At 39.4% G+C, this 23952-nt stretch overlaps 1 protein-coding gene across 1 annotated transcript in view; it reads right to left on the reverse strand.

The window, feature by feature from the left end:
• Positions 1-1401: 1401 nt before the first annotated feature.
• The window catches only part of ZYG11A (zyg-11 family member A, cell cycle regulator), a gene marked incomplete at its 5' end in the record, with an annotated part of 57267 nt that continues 34716 nt past the window's right edge, over positions 1402-23952 (reverse strand). Inside the window, 11 exons of the mRNA XM_082863500.1 lie at positions 1402-1834; positions 5959-6056; positions 6458-6519; positions 8886-9080; positions 12868-12912; positions 13246-13407; positions 16831-16884; positions 16983-17082; positions 18424-18488; positions 20724-20900; positions 22911-23051. Of these exons, the coding sequence (XP_082719626.1) occupies positions 1671-1834; positions 5959-6056; positions 6458-6519; positions 8886-9080; positions 12868-12912; positions 13246-13407; positions 16831-16884; positions 16983-17082; positions 18424-18488; positions 20724-20900; positions 22911-23051 (1263 nt within the window). The 3' untranslated portion in view covers positions 1402-1670. The remainder of the gene's footprint in view (positions 1835-5958; positions 6057-6457; positions 6520-8885; positions 9081-12867; positions 12913-13245; positions 13408-16830; positions 16885-16982; positions 17083-18423; positions 18489-20723; positions 20901-22910; positions 23052-23952) is intronic.

Consider the following 23952-nt stretch of genomic DNA (forward strand, 5'->3'; position numbering starts at 1 on the left):
TGCTGCTAAATACAAATGTGCCCCGAAGTTGTGCTCATTTCCTGAAGGGGAGAGTAACACAGAAGAGCCCAAGTCTTCGAATCAGCAGCAACCGCATGAGCAGCATCTATCTACTCAGGAAAGTAACCTGAACTTCTTCTTTCTCATCTGTTAAATAGGGAGGATAAAACTCAACTACAGAGGATTGTTGTGAATGAGACAAAACTTGGAGAGGTGCCCAGTGTAGAACTGGACCTCAACAGGCACTATTTCCCACCCACCCTCCTCACCTTAGCCTAAGCTAGTATCTGGTAACAGCATGTTCCAACGCACGGAACTCAGGTCAGGAAAGTAAGACAGCCTTTTGAATCATGCAAAAGAGTGAATGAGAGAAAATACTGTGTAGTTGCAGGACTGTAGAAGGAAGCCGATTACAAATTCCTCTTATCCAGTCACCAGTGAGCAATAGTTTGAAATATGGTTTAGAATAAGAATAAGCCTCATCTGATTCCAAACAAAGGTATACAGCATTCCAGTTAAGAGTCTGGCCAGCTAACAGCACAAAAATCTAGTCCTAAAGTAAGCTACTAATTCAGAAAGGAATTTATTTCTTTGAAAAACTTAAACAGATGAATGGTAAAACATGTTTTGTTAGTTGTCAATAATAAGGTGAGGAAGGACTTCATACTCTATTCCACAGAGTGGGTTTGCAGAGGACACAAACCAAAGCTTCTGATAGTTTATACTGTGGTTGAGGCTGGTTCTCAGAGAAGCTCACTATTTTTCTCATCTCCATATTAGGTAAGAGCACCTCTTCACACCTCTGGCACAGCCCTTCCTTTTCCTCTCAGTTTTGGTCACAGTCATAACTCAAATTAAAAATCTGAGGGATTGAGGGATTGAGATTTATAATCCCCATATAATCTTTCATCTGAACACTCTATTCTCAGTCCTAACTCTGACCATACCCCACCAGCACACCCAATCACATACAATGTTACGCTTACTCAGTCTAACGTGTAACGCTGGAGGAAGGAAGGTCAAAGGTAGACTATCCAAAATCATAAAAATATATTTCTCTTCCCTCCACCCAACGAGTGGAAGGTACTCTGGTATCTATTAAAAATAATTTTTTTTCCTCCCCTCCAATAGAAGTTCTGCCTTCCAAACAATACATTTATACGTGTATGTTTCCTAGAACTTTTTCATGTACTTCTTTTCCAGTGGCTTCATATAACCAGGAATAACAACTTAGGAGATTCTTTCAAACATGAAATTTAATAAAAAATATCAAAGTTTTCCCGTAAGTCTTTCTTTTTCCTTTCCTCTGACAAACACTCAGAGTTAAGAAATTGGTCGGGGCTAGAGAAAAGTAACTGGCATAGCTGTTCCAACACAAGCTCACAGGTCTTCACACAGAGTCCAGGGCTTGATTTTTCAAAACTGCTAAAAGGGTATTCCCAGAATGATTCCAACTTGATTTGGGATCATGGCTATCATACAAAGCCAACCTTCTTATAAGTTACAGAAAGTCAACAACAACAACAAAAAAAAGGCCAAGAAGGCAGTCAACTCACAAACTCCAATGACAACTTGTTTCATTTCAATCCAACATTCAATTGGTGACAGGGCAGAAGACCTGACACTGAGCAACAGAGCACCTCTGAAGCCCCTGAGGATAAGAAGGACATTCAGCAGAGAGGGGGTCTCTGATAATTCATGAAATGCATTCTGAAGTCATCTAGAAGGGAGGCTGCAATGTGCTGTGCTTGGGGGTCTGCCTCACTGTGCTTCTGGATGTCACACAAAAGCTGCAGTCCTTCTTCTTCGACTAACATTTTGCAGTATTTGCTGGCTGAAAGAAAATCAAGCGAAGAAACCTGACGGACAAGTTGGCATCTTAAATATTCCCAAATTACCACATTCACCATTTTGAAGAAAGAGTACAAAGTTTTAAGCCCTTTGACACAGGAATTAACAGATAAACTGCGTCAATTTAGAAGAAATATGCCAGGTAATGCTTGGCTTGTGTAATGAGATAATGGATGATTATTTTATTATGTTTACTTCTGGACAACTCTAGGCTTCAAATGTCTCTAATCCTAGCTAAAAGGATACGAACATCTTTTATTACAAAAATGATACAAATTTCAGGTTCAGGCAATATGTTGAGCTAGACAACCTAAAAACACCAGAGCTGGATACAGTATAATTGAAAAAATTTTTTAATTCATAGTTGAGTGCACAAAGGAAAGGAATTGTCCAGGAGTCAGACACAAAGAGCAGAAAGCACCTAAAGCTCGTGTAACCTAAACTGTAACTATCGTCGGGCAGAAAGGGACTGTCAGTTTCAGTAATCTAGGAATTTAGATTTTACCTTAGGAAGTCAGAAGCAAAATCAATGCATAAAGCTGGCCCCTCAAAGAGCAAGACAACAGGTAAGACAATGAAACATCTGCATTTAGCCTGACTCCTGGGAGAAGTCTTTCCTGAGAATTTATAACCAGTCCCAAGTTGGTATAGGGTTTGAATTTATATTACCCTAAATGTTCTGGGAACCCCTGAGCTGAGAAATTAATATAAGAATTAGTCCAATCCCAGGGAAACCTCTAGAACACTTGACAGAAGCAAATACAAAGCTGTACTGAAGGGACATGTGCACAACTCAGTCTGAAAGGATTCTCTTAATCAGTCCAAGAGTCTATTACACACAGAAACAATGATCCAAAAACACATCTAAGGCAATTACCAAGAATGCAGTAAAAAGAAACAAAGACATGGAAACATTTGTTTTTAAATGGTAGGACAGATTCAGAGAAGGTATAAGATACTTCTGATAGATGTTACAAGAAAGGAATAGAGAGAATAGGTGGAGGGTAATATTTTAAAAGAAAATGGCTGAAAATTTTCATCAATTTTGTAAGGTATAATCATGACCTGAAACCCAGAGGCCATATAACAAAATATTGACTTGTAAAAACAATGAATAAAATGACCTGAAATGACCTGAAACCCAGAGGCCATATAACAAAATATTGACTTGTAAAAACAATGAATAAAATCAAGACAATAAACTGGGAAAAAGTATTTGCAAGAGTTCCTTCAAATTAAAAAGAAAAAGACCAAAAATCAGTAAACAAAAAGTGAGCAATGGAAATCAACAGACAATTCAAATATAAGACAGTTCACCTTACTTAAAATAAACATCATCTGAGACTCTCTCACCTTAGATCGACAAAGATCAAAACATTCAACTAAGGCTTCCCTGGTGGCGCAGTGGTTGAGAGTCTGCCTGCCAATGCAGGGGACATGGGTTCGTGACCCCCGGTCCGGGAGGATCCCGCGTGCCGTGGAGCGGCTGGGCCCGTGAGCCATGGCCGCTGGGCCTGCGCGTCCGGAGCCTGTGCTCCGCAGAGGCCACAGCAGTGAGAGGCCCGCGTATCAAAAAAAAAAAAAAAATTCAACTAGGGCTTCCCTGGTGGCGCAGTGGTTGAGAGTCCGCCTGCCGATGCAGGGGACACGGGTTCGTGCCCCGGTCCAGGAAGATCCCACATGCCGCGGAGTGTCTAGGCCCATGAGCCATGGCCGCTGAGCCTGCGCGTCCGGAGCCTGTGCTCCGCAACAGGAGAGGCCACAACAGTGAGAAGCCCGCATACCACCCCCCAAAAAAATTCAACTAAACCTTTTTGCAAGAATAAAAGGAAACTGGAAGCTCTAATATATTACTGATGGGAATGCAAACTGGTAATCAATTATCTGGATGACAGTTTAGCAATACCTACCAAAACAAGCATTCATAACACTTTGACTCAGTAATTCTAAAAGTATTCTGCAGATTATGCTTGCAAACTGATGTCTTTTCTTTTAACAAATGGTATGCACTACGCTTGTACTAATACTGTGCTATGTACAAATGCTCGTACTATGAGCCAAGCAATGTTTAAATGCTTTGCAAATGTTACCTCATTTAATTCTCATAACAGCCCTATGAAATAGGTACTTTAATCCCCATTTTACAGATGAGGAAACTGGAGCACAGAGGGGTTCAGTAACTTGCTCAAGCTCCCACAGTTAGTAAATGGGAGAAAAGTACAAATAGTCTGATTCTGGGGTCTGTCCTCTTAATTAGCACACATGTTCATCTTTCCTAAATATATAGTATGTGTGTGAGTGAGAGTGAGAGAGAGAATGTCATTATTCATTGAACCAGTGTTTGTATTGTAATAGAAAAGACTGGAAACAATGTTAAATAAATTGTTACATCATAGAGCAAAGAAATACAGAGCAATCTAATCAATAGTGGTGATCTGCAGTCAGATCACTAGGTTAGAACCCTATCTCCGCCGGTGCAGGCTACTTTAACTTTGGGCAAGTTACTTTACTTCTCTATGCCTCGTTTTCTCATCTGTAACAATAAATACAATAAAATGCTACCTGTTCTATCTGTTGTGAAGATTAAATAAGTTACACATAAATAGCTTACAACACTGCTTGGCACACAGTAAATATAAATACTCAACTAAATTCTAGTTGTTGTTACAGTTACTACTGTTGTAATTGAATATACTAGAGTCTATTTCAGTGCCATTCAAACTGATTGATCTGCCTCCATCTATTCATATGCCAGTACCATTTAAAGAGAAGTGTTAGAGACTTCTCTGGTGGTCCAGTGGTTAGGACCCCACGCTTCCACTGCAAGGGCTGCCAGGGTTTGATCCCTGGTCTGGGAATTAAGATTCTGCACGCCACAGGCACAGCCAAACATAAATAAATAAATAAAGAGAAGTATTAGGGCAAGCTCCTAAAAACCATTTTTCTCAGTCAGTTCTTTCCTGTTTATCCTGCCACTTTAACTTTAAAATAATTTTCAGATGCCTCAACTCTTACTCATTCACTTGAATTGTATTATATCCGTGAATTGAAAAGAACTGAGTATAGTATGTCTCACAATTATTTCAGGCTTTTAAATTATTTCCTATAGTTTTTTTTGCATATAGGCCTCAATACTTGTTAAAGCCATTCTGAGATAGCTTATGCTTTTGATAGTTAAAACTTTAATTCTACAAGTTCTATCTTAGGTATTTTAGTATAAAATTATAGCCTATATTTCTTTTATAATAAAAGCGAAAATTTTAATAATAATGCTTAACAAAGAATAAAAGCCAAGGGACTTCCCTGGTGGTGCAGTGGATAAGACTCCACGCTCCCAATGCAGGGGGCCTGGGTTCAACCCCTGGTCAGGGAACTAGATCCCACATGCATGCCACAACTAAGGAGCTGGCAAGGCACAACTAAGAAGCCCTGGAGCCACAACTAAAGAGCCCACCTGCCACAACTAAGGATCCCATGTGCTGCAACTAAGGAGCCCACAAGCCACAACTAAGACCTGGTGCAACCAAATAAATAAATAAATATTAAAAAAAAAGAATAAAAGCCAAGAATTCCCAAGGGGAATTTAAAACAGCAAAACATGGAAAAACATTTAAGCTGCCTGGGACCAACTCCTGACATCTGGCCCCCCAGCCTCCCTCAAACCATTACAAAGAGGCAAATCTATGTATTACTATAGGAAGAATAGTATTCATGATAAACTACTGAGTGAAAAACAGCAAGCTATAGGATAGTATGCACAGAATGAGCCCATTTTGTCTAAAAACATTATCCTATTCACATAGAGTATATACTAACTATAGCATGTACACAGAAAAGTATCTGGAAGTATAGTTATAGTTATCAACTTATGGACAGTGCTTGCCTATGGGGAATAGGAGTGGGAGCAAACTTTCACTTTCTATATCGCTTGACAAACACCCCCAATTATAATTCTGTAGCATTTTTTATACTAATACAAATGCTTTTCAGTTGTTTTTTTAAAAGTGTTAAAATCAGGACATAGGTGAACAATTTTTCAAAATTCCATCTTGAACTTAATCCTTATACAGAAAAATAGCTAGAAAACTATTCTTTTTAATTACATACGGTTTTTACTGCAGACATGATACATGGCCCATAGTGCCCAGAGCTGAACTTCCGGTCGAGAGACGTTGCCAAGGAGTGGGAAAAATGCCTTGAAGGATCTAAATAAGTACAAAGAAGATGTTTCTTCAGAACTCAAGCTAACATCAGGGATACAATAATAATTTTCAACATCTTCCCCCCAGGGTCAATTCCTCACCAAGACAGATGTACTGCTGGCATATAATCAGAACTAGCATTTAAGAAATTATACTCTGTGTGAGACATTATACATTCAATATCTGATTCCACCCTCAATCTTGCACACTGCCAGCCTCATTTTACAGATGACGAAAACTGAGTCTCAGAGATTTTCTAAAAGCGATTTTCCCAATATCACAAAGAAACAGGATTTGAACACACGCTATTTTATTCTAATATTTTATCACTGTACCATGGCCTCTACATAGTGAGTAGACTGAGGACAAGCTTTAAGAAAAGCACTATACCATCATGAAATTACCTGTAGGTCACCAATGCTGTCATCTTACAACTTGAACTTGGCCAGTTCTGGATGGTTGTATACTGTACAAAAAGACATACCAAGATTCTGGTATTGTTTCATGTCATTTATAATTACATATATATGAAACAACATAAGTTTTCAAAATATGGGATTGATTACTCAAATTTAGGATACCTAACCTGCCAACTCTCAATTAGATAAGCATTATATATGTAGAATATAAACAAGTCATGTGGAAAACAATGCAATAAAAAGGGGCTCCTGCTTAATGATGGAAGATTGAGCATGCACCCACTCCTCCCTTAAATCCCATGAACAGAATGATACCAACGGTTTAAAAGAAGACAAATACACATAGAAGAAAGCAGAAGAAAAATGGTAACTAATTTAATAGATCTAGCACTGGGGAAGGGTAAAAAAACAAACCATTTTGAACAGAACACCCAAGAGACTTAAATATTTGCCAAAAGTATTACTTCAGGAAGTGAGATTAGAGGTGGGGTTGAAAATAGGAGGATTGGTTGAAAGTACCAAAGAATCAAGACTTCAAGATCTCCTCTACCACCCCTTACAAAAATTTCTGGACTGGGCAATCCCATGAACAGCTGAGGTTGGGAGTACCATGCTAAAAACGGGGGGCTAAAGTGAAAAATCTAAATACTAAATGCTGAGTCTCCTTTACCCCCCAACTCTCTTCCTCTAGTGGGTGTTTAGCCTGTTGGAAGCCGACCTTATAATCTTCAATCAGAAGAATAGAAATTAAGGAAGGGAGGGATGGGACTTCCCTGGTGGTGCAGTGGTTAAGAATCCGCCTGCCAATGCAGGGGACACAGGTTTAAGCCCTGGTCCGGGAAGATCCCACATGCCGCAGAGCAACTAAGCCCGGGCACCACAACTACTGAGCCTGCGCTCTAGGGCCCACGAGCCACAACTACTGAGCCCGTGTGCTGCAACTACTGAAGCCCACATGCCTAGAGCCCGTGCTCCACAACAAGAGAAGCCACCGCAATGAGAAATCTGTGCACCACAACAAAGAGTAGTCCTGGCTCGCCGCAATTTGAGAAAGCCCATGTGCAGCAACAAAGACCCAATGCAGCCAAAAAAAAAAAGGAAGAGAGGGAAGCAGGGAGAATAAAGAGGAAAGAAAAAGGAGGGATGGAGAGGCGAGAGGGAGAGAAAGAAATTTCCCAGAATTGAAGGAAATGAGCTTCCAGAGCAGTAAGTAGCCAATGGAACAGATGAAAATGAACCCACATCAAGGCACATCACTGTGATTTCCAAACACTGAAGACAAAGGTCTTAAAGCTTCCAAAGAAAAATGGCACAGGCCTTCTCAACAGTGATACAGAGAAATAAAAGACAATGGAGCAATGACTTAGAAATTGTGAAAATATTTCAAAACTTAACTTTTATACCTAGCCATTTGATCAACTAAATGTGAATGTAAAATAAAGGCATTTTCAAACATAAAAGGTTTCAAATTTTCTTTTTCATATATCTCTTAGGAAGCTACTGGAGGATATGACGCAAGAGAATGAGGGAGTACACCAAAAAATAGGAAGGTATGCAATCCATGAAACAGGGAATCCAACACAGAGAGCAAAGAGGATCTCCAGAATGATAGTAATTGAATATCCTGGGATGACAGTGGTCTAACAGATATACAAAAAAGCAAATCAGATGGAAAAAAAAACAGAAGGCTTGGGAAAGTAGTCTCCGAGAAGCTGAAGTAGACAGGATGTGCTTGAATGTACTGAAAGGAGATGGATACTTGGAGTATAGGAAAGGGTGTGCATTGGGACAAAGAGAAAAAGAATCTTCATTTTCCAAAGTGGGAAAATAAATTGATAATGTCTTTAACTACAAAGTCAAGAAATAACAACATATGTTAGCGATATGGAGGTAAACACCAAAAGAAATAGCTTTAAAAAGAGCTGAGAAGGGCTTCCCTGGTGGCGCAGTGGTTGAGAGTCCGCCTGCCGATGCAGGGGACACGGGTTCGTGTCCTGGTCCGGGAGGATCCCACATGCCGCGGAGCGGCTGGGCCCGTGAGCCATGGCCGCTGAGCCTGCGCGTTCGGAGCCTGTGCTCCACAACGGGAAAGGCCACAGCAGTGAGAGGCCCACGTACCACAAAAAAAAAGAGCTGAGAGTGGGAAAGAGAATTAGAATAAGCCATATAAACGGTTTGCATGTATAACTTTTATAGAAGGAAAGTTACCAGAAGGAATGCAACAAAATGTTAATAGAGATTAGCTTTGGGTGGTTAAGGTGTGGGTGATTTATAATGTTTTCTTTATATTTTTCTCTCTCTTTCCCATTTTCTACAATGAACACATATTTCAAAAATTCTTACGATCTAGAAAAATAAGTTTTCTGCAAGAAGAGATGACTCTGGATTTTGTAAAGAGCAATGGTTCTCATACCAGATCCTGGAGGAGTGCTCTCCTCTGGAGGTCATGGGATATCCAGGGCTGTTTGTCAGATGTCAGGTGGGCTATGATGCCTGCAGCTAAATAGCTGACTTCCAATTCCTTACTATGCAGCAAGCTGCTGACGTGCTTTACCACATCTTCAGTCATCAGCTTGGAAGAGAGTTCTCTGACTTCAGCTATGTTGTTCTATGGGTCAGATGGAGCAGAGAATAGCAAGGACAGGAAAGGAGGAGAGAATCAGGAACTGGTTCCTCTCCCTCTCCTACTGCTCAGCTCATATACATACAAGAACACTTAGTCCCATCCTCCTCCCTCTGACTTAGCCTAACACCTACAATCCCACCCCCTTGATGATGAGGATGATCAGGAATAACAAATCATTGAGTAAGCACTTACTAAGTGCCAGGCACTGAGCTAGAGAGACTGAAATGTCTTTTTATCTGCCTTATCGCACTTAATCTTTAATAGTCCTACAAAGAAATGCGACACTCAGCAAGACTGACTTGTCAGGTTCACACTGCTAGTAACTGGTTGGACTAGAATACAAATCCAGGTCTGACTAAAAAACTTAACGTTCCTGGGGGCCCACTATATGTTACATTAGCTTTAAGTTTAACAGTAACAATGAAAGGCAGGAAGTATTTTCGTTACTTTATGTACTGTATTAGTTTTCTACGTGTGTAACAAATTAACACAAACTTGGTGGCTTAAAACAACATACATTTTTCCTCTCCCACTTTCTGTGGGCCTCGCTTAGCTGGGTCTCACGAGCCTGCAATCAAAGGGCTGGCTGGGCTGCATTCTCATCTGGAGGCTTCAGTGGGTGAGGTGTGGGTGGGGAGAATACTTCCAAGCTCACTCAAACCGTTGGCAGAATTCATTCCCCTGTGGCTGCAGGAAGGAGGGTTTCTTGCTGGAGGTCACCCTCAGCTCCCAGAAGCTGCCCATAGTTTTTTTTTTTTTTGCTATGTGGGCTTCTCCCTTCTCCAACCACTCACTTCTCTAGAGTGTCTGCTAGGAAGAAGGATTTTATACATATTGTCATATAATCACAGGAGTGATATCCTATTATCTTTGCCATATTCTGTTAGTTAGAAGCAAGTCACAGGTCCTGCCCAGACTCTAGGGAAGGAGATTACACAAAGACATGAACACCAAAAAAACTATAATCACTGGGGGTTGGTCACTTAGGGTCTGTCCACTACACAGATGAAAAAACAAAGGTTTAGAGGATAAACACACAGTCAAAGCGACCACAGCAGTTACTGCTCCTTCTAAAGCAGCTTTCAGAAAAGTATACCCTATAGACTTAGTATGTTGAGAAAGGCATAAGGCACTCTGCAGAAAATTGTACTGTTTTGAGACCCACCCTGCCCCCTTTTCCCAAGACTAGCTATACCCCTCTTGTTAACAGCATGATTTCAGCAGAAAATTGCACTGTTTTTAGACCCCCTGCCCTTCTTCCCTGGGCCAGCTACACAATTAGTCAACAGCATGGCCAGCACTGAGTCTATCAGACGGGCAGCCCCAAACAAGAAGAGACAAGATGATAGATAGGATCCTTAGCAAAACTGAAAGGGACCCCTCAGTTGAGTCCCAAGTTCCTCTTTAATCTTGGCAGAGGCTTTTATATTAGCCTTTTCTTCCCAAGAGTCTATGGAATAAAATACTGAATGGGAGCTACAGGAGAATGTGGGTCTTCCTCATACAGAAAAAGGAAGGAAAAGGAACAACCTCCCTAACCCTCAGTATTCTGAGAGGCTCTCAAAAGGATAAAAAGAAGGATACTTAGCATTGTACAGATCTATGAGGCTTCAATCCGCCCTTCTGGCCTTATTTCCCATTGTTTTTCTTCTTCCCACCTTCTCCCAAAATTCCAGATACTCTATATTACGGTGTCCCTCAAATGATTACATTTTCTCATTCTTTCTTAGCCCAAAATGACCTTTGTGCCTTACTTCTACTTTTCTGTACCTTCCAGGTTTCCAATACTAATCATGTATTCCTCTCTATGAAGCCTTTCACATCTGCTCTGTCCCAAGTCCTGTATGTGTTAGGGATACAAAGGGCAAGACACAGTCCCTGCTTTCAATGAGTTCATGATCTAGAATCAAAGGCTCCCACTGGACTTTGTGCCTCTTTTCCAGCACTTACCACAGTCAATCATGAATTAGAGAGGTATTTGCATACATGTCTGACACCACCTCCCAACATTATTAGTACTACCAGCTTGCTATGTTTCATGTATCTGTGTCTTCCGAAGCACCAGCACAGCAAACTGCAGGGGCATACAGTAGTATGTCTTCGTTACTTTTTGTAAATCTTCACCTTTTTCTTTAGGAAACAAAGAAATCTCTCAATAACAAATATCCTGATTGGGAGGTAGTATAAAAGTATAAACAAAGATATTTCTAAAAACTTAATTCAATTGTTAAAGAGGAAGTAGGGTAAAGTGGCTAATATCAGAGGGTCTGGAGCCAGGCTGCCTGAGTTTGAGTTCTGATTCTGCCTCTTACTATCTAGGTAACATAGGGTAAATGGCACTTCTGTGCCTCACACTGAATATCTATAAAATGTAGACAACGATGTATGGGAGAGTGCAGAACATAACGCAATCTCCCTATCCCTGTGTATATGCCCTTTAACAATGTGACTGCTCTTCCCATCAAGGGGTGGCCACCTCCTTTAATCTGGGTTTATCCGTAGGCCTAAGAAATACCTGGTCTTTGTCCCTAGTTCCTGACTCAGAGCTCTCAAATCCCTTGGAATTTCTGGAGTGACCGGAGCATCTTTGTTCTAATGAGGTGACTCTTGGCAGGCACCTAGACAGCTTCTGGATGGGGGCTGGATGCCAGAAAGACCAAACCTTGATTAGAAGCCTGGAACTTTCAACCCCATGCCCCCAACCTCAGCGGGAGAGGAGAGAGGCTAAAGATTGAATTAATAATCAATCATGCCTGTGTGATGAGACCCCCACCCCCATGTAAATACCCCTAAATAATGGGGTTTGGAGAATTTCTGGGTTGGTGAACACATCAAGGTGCTGGGAAGGTGGTGTGTCCAGAGAGGGCATGGAAGCTCTGCACACATCCCTCCTTCCTTGCCCTACATATCTCTTCTATTTGACTGTTTCTGAGTTGTATCCTGTAATAAATTGAAAATAGCAAATAAAGTGCCTTCCCCAGTTCTGTGAGCCATTCTAGCAAATTATCAACCTGAGGAGGGGGTCGTGGAAACCCCCAATTTAAAGTCAGTCAGTCAGAAGTAGGGGTGGCCTGGGCTTAACAGCTGGCAACTAAAGTGGAGGCAGACTTGTGGGACTGAGCTTTTTAATTTGTGGGACCTGATGCTAACTCTGGATAGCTAGTGGCAGAAGTGAACTGAATCGAACTGTAGGACACCCAGTTGGTGTCAAACAAGTGGCAAAGTGGTTGTTGGAAAACACCCCGGGTCTTGTAATCTACTTTGACCTGTGAGACATTAGAAAATCTGATCTAAGCAGAGGTTTAAGAAGCACTTGTACAGTGCACTTGCCTTCTATTGCTGCCCAGAAACTGCCAAGTGAAGAAGCTCATGGAGACACAAGGCCCAGCTAACAACCTGTACCAACGGTCAGAGCTGAGAGTCAGGCCATCCTAGAGCATCTAGGCCTAGCTGAGCCACCAGATGACTGCAGCGACATGAATAACTCCACAGAGACCAGCAGAAGAACTGTACAGCTGAGCTGAGTTCAAACTCTAGACCCACAGATTCATAAGTGAATAAAATGGATGCTGTTTTAAGCTGTAGTGTGTTTACAGCAATAGATGACTCATATATAATGGTATTTACTTTATAGGGATAGTGTGAAGATTAAACGAGTTAATGCACGTAAACTGCTTACAAAAGTGCCTAGCACATAGTAGGTACTACATGAGCGTGAGCTTTCTATTTTTTTAAGTAATTAGAATTAACTCAAAACAATTCACCTTACCAAAAGACCAAGTACTTTGCTTTGTATTGTTGACTCTGAAAAAGTCTGTGAAAAGAATATACAGGTTACTTTATCATGAAGAAAAGAACTTTACAGGGACTTCCCTGGTGGTCCAGTGGGTGAGACTCCGCACTCCCAGTGCAGGGGGCCCAGGTTCAATCCCTGGTCGGGGAACTAGATCCCGCATGCATGTCACAACTAAGAGTCTGCATGCCACAACTAAGAAGCCCTCATGCTGCAACTAAGAGTCTGCATGCTGCAACTAAGAAGTCCGCATGCCACAACTAAGACCAGGAGCAGCCAAAATAAATAAATTAAATAAATAAATAAACATTTTTAAAAAGGACTTTACACATAAACTCAATCCTGTCTTCCCACCTCCAAGACTTGGATGAAGATCGCCAATCCTTGATTTTCAATAACGTGCTTGCAGGCAGCTGGAGATTCATCCGTAAGATTCCAAAGTGCTTTCAAAGTAAACAAGAAGGTGACATCATCTAAATTCTCAGTAGTCTTTTGTTTTACTATTGCTAGAAGTTCCTAAAAAACAAAGAGACAGGGAGTAAGATGCCCTAGTGACTGACTCAATTCCAGTATAAGGAAAGCAATGGTTAAGAAAAGCTTTAGAATCAAACCTCGGTTCTAAACCCAAGTCCTACCACTTAATAGCCTTGTGACCCACTTTCTCTCTATAAAATGACTTACACCTATTTTTTAGGGTTTTTGTGAGGAAAAAATATTAACGTTTATCAAGCACTTAATCTAGTTCTTGGTGCTTGTTAACAAACCTCATAATCAAGTACATATCAGCTATTCCATTATTCACATATTGAGAACGTTTAGTCAACACCTTTTGGAAGTCAGGCACATATTCAGATAAGAGTGACAGATTAAAAGAAACAGTTTATCTCAACTAAATAAAATAATTTTTAGTTTTGGTAAATGCTCTGAAGGAAACACATAAAAGCCTAAGAATTTTCTTTAGAAAAGGTGGGAGAGGGAAGACTCCATACAAAGGTAATATGTAAAAGAGACCAAAAGAAAAAAAGGACAAGGCAGCTAAGCAAGGAATGAGGACATAAAAGGGGGAGGGGGCAAATATTCCAGGCAAAAAAAAAGCTTGTTGTTCTACACCACTGAGCAGGTCAGTATGGCTACAGGATAGCACTAGTTTGTAGTATAATACGTCCTAATAGCTTGAAGAAACCACTGACTTATTTAACAGAGATTCCAATATACCATTTCAGATCAGAATTTTTCTAGACAAAAGTTAAGCCAGTATTCATGGTTTCTTTCAAACATACTAGACCATCATGTGAAAGGAAAAAGACAGCCATTTCCACTTAACCAGCTAATGAAAAGATACATAAAATGTAACAACGCTAAACAAACCAGATTATGTCTGTTTTCAGGAGGAATGAGACCATCTCAAATATTTTACCCAATCAGGAGAGAACACATCAAGAGAATTCACGAAAATGAAGCTGTTAGAGCCAGAAGAAGAATATGAGTGCACACCACGCAGGTAGCAATCACCTAGACAGCCAATAGGGTGAGTGCAGCAAGGGAGGGAGCAGAAAGTGAGGCTGACCGGGAAAGCAACGACAGCTGTGGTCAGGCCCATGGTTAGATGCTTTACACGTTTTATCTTAATAATACTCAAAATAACTGCAAAATATTACTCCCATGTCCAATGTCAGTTTTTCAGATAAAGAATCTGAGGCGCAGAGGAGATAAGTCAACTACCTAAAGGCTATGGCTAGTTACTGGCTGAACCTAGTTTGTTATAATCTGAAGCCTGAACTTTTTTTTTTTAATTTTTGAATTTTATTTTATTTATTTTTTTATACAGCAGGTTCTTATTGTCACCCATTTTATACACATCAGTGTATACATGTCAATCCCAATCGCCCAATTCATCACACCCCCACCACCACCACCCCACCACCGCTTTCCCCCCTTGGTGTCCACACATTTGTTCTCTACATCTGTGTCTCAATTTCTGACCTGCAAACCGGTTCATCTGTGCCATTTTTCTAGGTTCCACATATATGCGTTAATATACGATATTTGTTTTTCTCTTTCTGACTTACTTCACTCTGTATGACAGTCTCTAGATCCGTCCACGTTAAAGCCTGAACTTTTGGTACCACCACCTAAAATGGTTTCTCCAAGAACTACAGGGCTACACTTCCCTCCGTGTTATTTTAAGCACTTGCTCTCCGTATCGGTATCTATCTCTCTCTACCTCTATCTATTACTGTTAGCATTCCCAGTAACTTCAGTGTTCTTCCACCACATCATCTTGGCAAAACTCCTACCTTAGTTAAACCCTACTTCATGCCCCACCTCCAAAATCTGAATATTGAAAAAGACTGTGCTCGAGTCTCACTCTTAATATCTGCCTCAAAATTTCAAAAGGGCATTCAACTGTACTGGCAATCCTACTATATTTCTCAATGAATTCCCTCCAAAGACTACTATTTCATAATTCTCACTCCCCAAACTTTCACTGCCATCTTCTTGTTCCTCTCATTTGATCAATTCATCTAAGTTTTCACTGGGAACCATAGCTATTCTTCCTACCAAAATCTAACAACCTGCTTGCCCTTGCCATCAGTGTACTCTGCCTTCCATTCTGCTCCAACCTAAAGCCAGCATCTGGGGACTTTCCTGGTGGTCCAGTGGCTAAGACTCCACGCTCCCAATGCAGGGGGCCTGGGTTCGATCCCTGGTCAGGGAACTAGATCCTGCATGCACGTCGCAACTAAGAAGTTCATGTGCCACACAAAGATCCAGCGTGCCGCAACTAAGACCCTTTGTAGCCAAAATACACAAATAAATATTTTTTAAAAACCCAATGACAAAAATTTCTCCTTTAAAAAAAAAGAATAAATTCAACAATATAAAATTTTTTAAAAAATTACCAAATCATGCCATAAATAAAGTAAAAACAGACTAACAGCCAACTGGGGAAAAATTACATGCATCCTATAAACATAAAGGAATCCTGTAAATTAGAAAAAAGCCAGCAACCCTAAAGAAAAACTAAAGGCCATGAACAGACAATTCACAGAAATTATAAATGCCTCTTCCAAAAAAAGAAAAAGCCTCAAGCCTCACCTCAGAATAAGAGAAGTGCAAAATAAAACAATGATGTACATTTTTTCATAATCAATGTTAGCATAATCATAATGTAGACATTGATTTATTAAAACTTGTAATATAAATTTATTGGGGGTTGGGAAAGGAGGTAATTTGTATAGATATATGTAGGAGAGCCAAATTCTTATTTACCATACCAGCAGAATCACAAGATAACACCTAAAACTGATAAATCTTTTTTTTTTAATTCGAGTATAGTTGCTTTACAGTTTTGTTAGTTTCTGCTGTACAACGAAGTGAATCAGCTATATGTATACATATATCCCCTCCCTCTTGGACCTCCCTCCCACGCCCCCCTCCCCGGCCATCCCACCCATCTAGGTCATCACAGAGCACCAAGCTGACAGCTCCCTGTGCTATACAGCAGGTTCCCACTAGCTATCGATTTTACACATGGTAGTGTATTTATGTCAATCCTAATCTCCCAATTCATCCCACCCTCCCCGTCCCCTCATGTCCACATATCTGTTCTCTATGTCTGCGTCTCTATTCCTGCCCTGGAAATAGGTCCATCTGTACCATTTTTCTAGATTCCACATGTATGCTTTAATATACGATATTTGTTTTTCTCTTTCTGACTTACTTCACTCTGTATGACAGACTGAAACCACAATTATAAGCATTTTATTTAGAGATATGGAGAAGAAATAGCTATATGAGTACAGAATAGTTTCTTCTGGGTAGCAGGTCTTACAGATTGTTCATTTTATAAGCTTTTTAAAATGATTTAATTTTGTAAACTATGTTCACAAATTACTTTTACTGAAAAAAAAGTTATAAAAGTGACAATTAACCTACCTTAACTGCCATGAAGAGCTCTTCTTTAAGTTGTGCAGTTTGCTCAGGTGAGAGCTATAAACAAACAAAAAGCCGAAAGTGAAATGTTAGACCTCCATCAAAGCTCCACCAAGACTAGGGAGACAGAAATTTTGCATTTAGCGATCACATACCTGCAGGGCTAGAATAGAGGTTATGCTCACTGCCATTGTCTGCATCTTGGGGTTTTCATGCTTACAGAGCCATCTCATAACAAATTTGGCAGCATCGAACCTAAAAAACAGTATTTTCCTCACAATAAAGTTTGTGAAACTACATGAGAAGTGAAGAAATCAGTTAGCCTCCCCAACAAATCTTGTTTAACAAAAATAGTCTTGGACTTGTAAAGGCTCCACTATGAAAGCAAAGAGCATTTGGCAAAAAGAAGAGAAAATCAGAAGAGGAAAAGGAGAGCATGCAAAAAAGAATGTGAGTGGGAACTGCACAGCAGTCCAGTGGTTAGGACTATGCATTTTCACTGCCAAGAGCCCAGGTTCGATCCCTTGTCAGGAACTAAGATCCCACAAGCCACGAGGCATGGCGATAAAAAAAAGAATGTGAGCAAAATGCACAAGATTCAAAGATTGACAGACCTAAAAAAGACTTATTTTTAGCAGTGTCAACTATGATGGGTCTGAAAAAGGAAATAAGTTCCCAAGAGGTAGTAATTTATAATCTGAATCGCAGACAGTGCTAAAATGCCACAGCAAACAAATCACTTAGCGAGACAGAATTCATGGCCCTTTATTCACGGCTTTTACTCAGCTCCAACAGATGACTGCTATACAGGAATGAAGGCTAGTTGAAAAAGAGCTTCCAACTTGTCAAAAGAAAGTGAAAATACAGATTTTTTTTTTTTTAATGAGGAAGACCACCTTCCCTATTGTACTTTTAAAAGTCAACTCTCATGTTAAGTACACACTTTAATTAGATTTGAGAATGGCTTAGCCTACAACCTTGCATGCATAAATCATGGGCTTTCTTCATATCAGGCTGTGGCTAATTTTCCTGTTGGCAGCAACTATTATTAATGGCAACGATTATTAATGTTTTGGAACTCATGGATCTGAGAGATTACAATGGCCTCAAGAGGAACCCCTCTGGAGTCTACAATGATGTTTTGTGTGTTTTTTTTTTTTTAAAAAAAAGCATTATCAATAAAATAATAACAAAAAGAATGGTTAATATTTAGAACAGTCTGCACTCTTATGCTAGGCACTGTGATAAGTACCTTACAAACATCATATCTAATCCTCATAAGAGTCACTATTTTAAAAATGAGGAAACTTACGCACAAAGATAATGAAAGGGCTAGGACTTGATTCGATGTTTTACTCTCTGGCGCCCATGTTCTTACCACCCACTGCCCTAAACTGGAATCACACTTTGGGAGACAACACTTGCAAGTATAGTACTTCCGAACACCTCTGTGGAAAAATCTCAACAGAACATTCTCCCCAAACACTTTATCCCAGCCTTAATCAGACCCTTGCTAGGCTAACAACCAAAAGCCAACAATGCTCAGAGTAACACTGGTCAACACCCCAAAATCAGATAATCCAATTTTATACTTGCCTGTCAAATGGAACATCCACAAGAATCCTGGAATTGGTTAAGGAGAGAAGGCAATTCTTCTGTAACTTAACGGAATAAAGAAAAGTAATTCTGAGCAAATGTATACTCATTCTAAATAAAGGTTCTAATTAAACATTTGGAAGGTGCTACTAATAAGCTTTTCTTATTGAGAGCTCGTTGTGTACCTGGTCCTCTCCAAGTTCTTCATTTAATCTTACTATTAAACTCTGTAACATTCACCTTTGCCTAAAGAACAATCTTTCCCTTTTTTGGCAAAGAGGCAGTCTCCCTTCTCCCTGAACCCTAGAAGGATCTATGTGGAGAGTTGTCTGCCTGTGTGTCAGTCCAAATCAATTACTGGAAGTCTGGCCCATCTACTGAATGATAAATGCCTTTACCAGATCTCATAACTAATTCTGTGATAGAGCTTCTACTTTCTACCTATGATTGGTAGGGATTGAACTATGCCTTTAAAGATAGGAAAGAAAGAGAAAAGGCCTTCTAGGAAAGCTTTAGGAATAGAAAAATATAACAGCTCTTTGAAAGGCCATGAGTAGGCCAGTGACATGCACTGCCATGACAGCAGTGTATGAGGCAGGGATAGCAAAACTGAAATGCCAGCAGGAACTAGGTAGTAACATAAACAAGTGAAGAAAGCAGAGTACGAAACAATAGAGCAGTGGTAGGAATTATGGCAAACTGGAGAGTTCACACCCTTCTATAGGGGCAGTTGTTACTCAGCTCCAACTGATGACTGCCATGCAGGAATTAAGACTGAATTGAGAAGGATCATCCAACTTTTCAAGAGAAAGTGGAAATACAGATTTTTTTTAAAACAAGGAAAGACCACCTTCCTTGTATTTTTAATAAATCGATTCCCATTTTAAGTACACACTTCAATTAGATTTGACAAATTTATAAAGATGTGTAACAATATCACCCACCACCACCACAAGCAACATAAAAAATACTTCCATCACCCCAAAGAGTTCCACTGTGCCCCCTTCCACTCAACCCCAACCCTGAAAATTCCAGCCCCAGAAAATTATACTGTCGTTACAGATTAGCCTTTACTAAGATTTCACATAAGTAAAATCGTATGGTAGCTACTCTTTTGTGTCTGGCTTATTTTGCTCAGCATATAATGTTTTTGAGATTCATCCATGTTGTATATGTATCAGTACTTCATTCCTTTGTATCACCAAGTAGTATTTCCTTATATGAATGTATCACAATTTGTTTATCTACTCACCTGCCGCTGGACATTAAGTTTTCAGTTTGGGGGGGATTATGAATAAAGATATTATGAGCATTTGTGTATAAGTCGTTATACGGTTATATGATTTCATTTCTCTAGGAGTAAAATGACTATGTAGCATGAAAGAGGACTTTCACGTCTAACTTTCAAAGGAATTACCAGACTGTTGAACTGGTGGTTTTACCATTTTATCTTAACATCAATATATGAGAATTTCAGTTTCTCTACACTCTTGTCAACACTTGGTATTGTCAGTTTTTTATTTCAATCAATCTAGGGGGTGTGTAGTGGTACCTAGGTGTGCAGTGGTATCCAAATGTGCTTTTAATTTGCATTTCCCTGATGGCTAAAGATACTGAGCATCTTTTCATGTGCTCATTTACCATCTGCCTATCTTCTTTGGTGAAGTATCTGTTCAAATCTTTTGCCTTCTTAAAAAATTGGTTTGTTTGTCTTGTGTCACAAGGCAAACAGTTCTTCACATTCTGGATAAAAGTCCTCTGTCATATACATAAAATGAACATTTTCCCCAGCCCTGGATTACCTTTTCATTTTTTAATGTCTGTGTGTGTTTGAGCAGAAGCTTCTAACTTTGATGAATTCCAATTTGTTATTTTTCTTTTATGATGTATGCTTTTTGTATCCTAAGAAAACTTTGCTTACTCTGACATCACATTTTCTTCTAGAAGTTTTATGGTTTTAGCTTTTATATTATTTAGACCTTTAATTTAGCTTTTATATTTAGGTCTATGATTCAATTCAGTTTAATTTCACACATGATGTTAAGCCTATAGGATGTGCTAAAGTGTTAATAGTAGATGTTTCTGGGTAACTGGTTTCTGATCAATTTAAAAATTTTAAACCCTATTACTTATTTATATTTCTTATTTTTTCTATAACAAACATGAATTCCTTACCTATTTCTCTCTCCCTCCCTTCCTCTTTCTCTCTCTCTCAGGATGAAAAATCAGAACTAAATAAAAAATATTTTTCATATATTTGTCCTCAAGTAAGAAGCAGTCAAATATTCAAACCAAATTACCTGCTGGTAATGGGGGAAATTTTTCAGAGCCTTGAAAAGTAGACAGGTAACCTCTGACAACAGACGAACAGGCATCCCCCTGGCCAGGTCCTGGCGTGTTAAGTTGAGGGCACAAGCACTGGCTGTGAACTGCACTGGCAAATCCAATGGATGATTCCTCATTCCTATAGCCACAAGCTGAAGACGAACTTGTTTTTAGTGGCATGTGACAACATTAGCATTCTTTACACAGTCTTATTTTTGTGTTAGTTGTCAAAAATATTTGCTTATTGGGACAAAAAGTAACAGATTTTCCCCTTCCTCGGCATTTATTTTTTAGGACACCAGCAATACCTTTCAATACAAATGTAGCCATTAACTAGCTGTGTGACTTTAGGTAACTCACTTCCTTTCTCTGGACCTCTGTTTCATCATCTGTGACTTCACAGTCATTTATTGAGCCTCAATCCACCCAAGACATTATGATAAGCACTACAGGGGACACAACATCAATCACTTATACCCTACTCCTGAGCACAAAGCCTTATGAAAGAAATAAGGTATGTGAACAAATAACATTGTAAGGGAGGTCAAAACACGAAGCTGAAAAAAAGCACCGAAAAAGAGGTGTAAATAAAGTGCTGCCTAAGGTGGTTATGCAGGGAACAATCATTTCTGGTATGGAAGTCAAAGGCTTCATTCAGAAAACGCATTTAGGCAGGGTCTCAGATGGGATCTGGATAGGAGATGGAGGTAGGGGTGGAATGGAGAGGAATTACTAGGGAAGGGAAATGTGATAAGAAAAAACATAAAGTGGACAAAAAGGTGGGATGAGTCCACCAAGAGAAGGGGAAGAAATCTGAATTTGAAATAATCTGAAAAGTGGTAAAACGTAATATTAGGGAGTTCCCTGGTGGCCCAGTGGTTAGGATTTGGTGCTTTCACTGCTGTGACCGGGTTCAATCCCTGGTCGGGGATCTGGGATCCCACAAGCCATGCAACACAGCCACAAACAACAAAAAAACCCCTAACATTAGAAAGGCAACTAGAAGAGAGACTGCGTAAGACCTAGAAACAAATGTAAAATGAAGGTGTTATACTAAGCTTAGACCATACCTGCTCTAACATGCAGGGACAACGTGGTCTGCTTTGTCTATCGAATAGGGATAATCATCCTTACCCATCTCAGAGACCAGTCTGCTGATACACGCATGAACCATGATTTTATGAACTGTTAAGAGACCAGAGCCCCTTACTCTGACACCTACATGAACTCAGACCTGGGATACACTTCTCCTATGGAAAATGTCTTTTTTCTATATTGCTAAACTGCTCTTAGGATTTCACTGGATTGCCATCATCGACAATATAAACATGTATGAAGTAAAATAAACATGATTTTCAAAATCAAAAATCACACAGTCTTAGATATGAAAAGGACTTTTAGAACATCTAATTCAACCTCCTCCTTACAGATGGGAAGCAAAGATCCACAGTTTTTTCCTTTATACAGTACCATTTTTAAGTTATGAATAAATCTAATCTCCCATGGTACAGAAATAGCCCTAGTTTTATGGAACTACAAAAAATTACAAATGATAAAAACAAGGTGACTTTAAGACTCTTCATTTTTATGTTACATTTAATTTTAAATAATTGCAGTTTTCCTTCCCAAACCACTTAAAACTTCCAATTACATTTAAAATAAATTCATTCTTCCGTAAACCAAAGCAAAGTTGGCCCGATCGATACCGGTAATTTTACTTTATTCACAAAATAACTTTAAACGGTAGACTTGGTTACCTTCAATTATTGTTATTTTGTTCTGTTCTTATTGGGGATACTGTGTTTTCTTTCAGAAAACCATATTTTAGATTTTAAAGAGTAAAGAAATAAAACAATGTTTAGGCAAAGTGAATTCATGTTTAAAGATTAAGTCCTGCTTTAGACAAAATAGTGCAATGCTTCTAGAATCCCCTGCTCAGACCAAATTCAAAAATTTGAATGATTCTAATTGATTCAGAGGCTCAAAACAAGAGATGTTCTAGCAGTTTAAGCCTAACACCATTCTCCTCTATCTGTGAGGGCACTTTGCCTCACGATAGAATAAGGCATATAAGTTAACCGTATTCATCGTGTCTGATGAACAACTTTAATTGAACCAAATAATAAGTAGTAATAAAAACTACATTTCTGAGGTGCAGTTACCTTTAAAATAGCAGGCATGGCTACTTGCGTTGCAAATGTCTCTGCGAAGAGCTTGTAGAGAGCTTCCTTCATAAAACATGACCTATTCCTGTATCGGCTCAGTGCTTCTGAAATCTGACTCATATTGGCTCCGCCGGCAACCTGGAAAACAAGGATGTTACCAATAGGTTTCACCATTCACCTTCAAACACAGGCTTTTAGAGCATGTCCAGTGTTTGAAACAACAGATTTTCACTTAAATGTTTTAAGAGCTTTACGATCTTGATCTCATTCAATCATAATTCTAGTAGGTAAAAGTTCTTCTCAACCTCATTTCTACGTGGTGGGTCCAGAGAGGTGATGTACATTGTTAAATGTAACAAACCAGTTAAGTGGTGGGGCCAGATTCAAATACCATCTCCCTACAACTATATTACAGTTGAGACCGCAATTGAATACTAGCTAGCATGGAAATTCTTAAACAACCAATAAATAACCATGAATGCGCGTCTTCTAAGTACTCATATAGAATGAATTAGACAATAAAAGACAGGGAAAAGACCACGTAAAATAACTAAGATGAAAAAGGAGTTAACCAGTTATATAATTAATTAATTAATATTAATATAATTCTTCCTTGCTACCACTGAAGTAATAATTTCAGAAAGTCTATATATAGACTTTGGGTCTGGAGGATAATGGTATCCTCCTGATCCAAACCATCAAATCAGCAAAGAATGTAGATAAAACTAGATATTACGCAGTTTTCAGCATTCCTGGGTGGTGAAGAAAAGAAGAAAATAAAGGGGTAAAATTCAGGATCCTACAAAATGAAAAGAAGAAAAACAACCTCTTCTCCACTCCACCATGACCAGTAGTCACATCACCCATTGAAGAAACATCACATCATTAAATTGACAGAAGAGTGCTTTTGAATTAGGAACCCTGTCAATTAAATGCCAATAAATAAAAAGATTCAAACCAATTCCATAAAAAGCTACTGTAAGAAATTTTTTAAAAAGCAAATCTACACATTTCAGCTGAGAAAAACTCTTCCCATAAA

This window comes from Leucopleurus acutus (assembly GCF_964270905.1).
Source record: "Leucopleurus acutus genome assembly, chromosome: 2".
Lineage (NCBI taxonomy): Eukaryota > Metazoa > Chordata > Mammalia > Artiodactyla > Delphinidae > Leucopleurus > Leucopleurus acutus.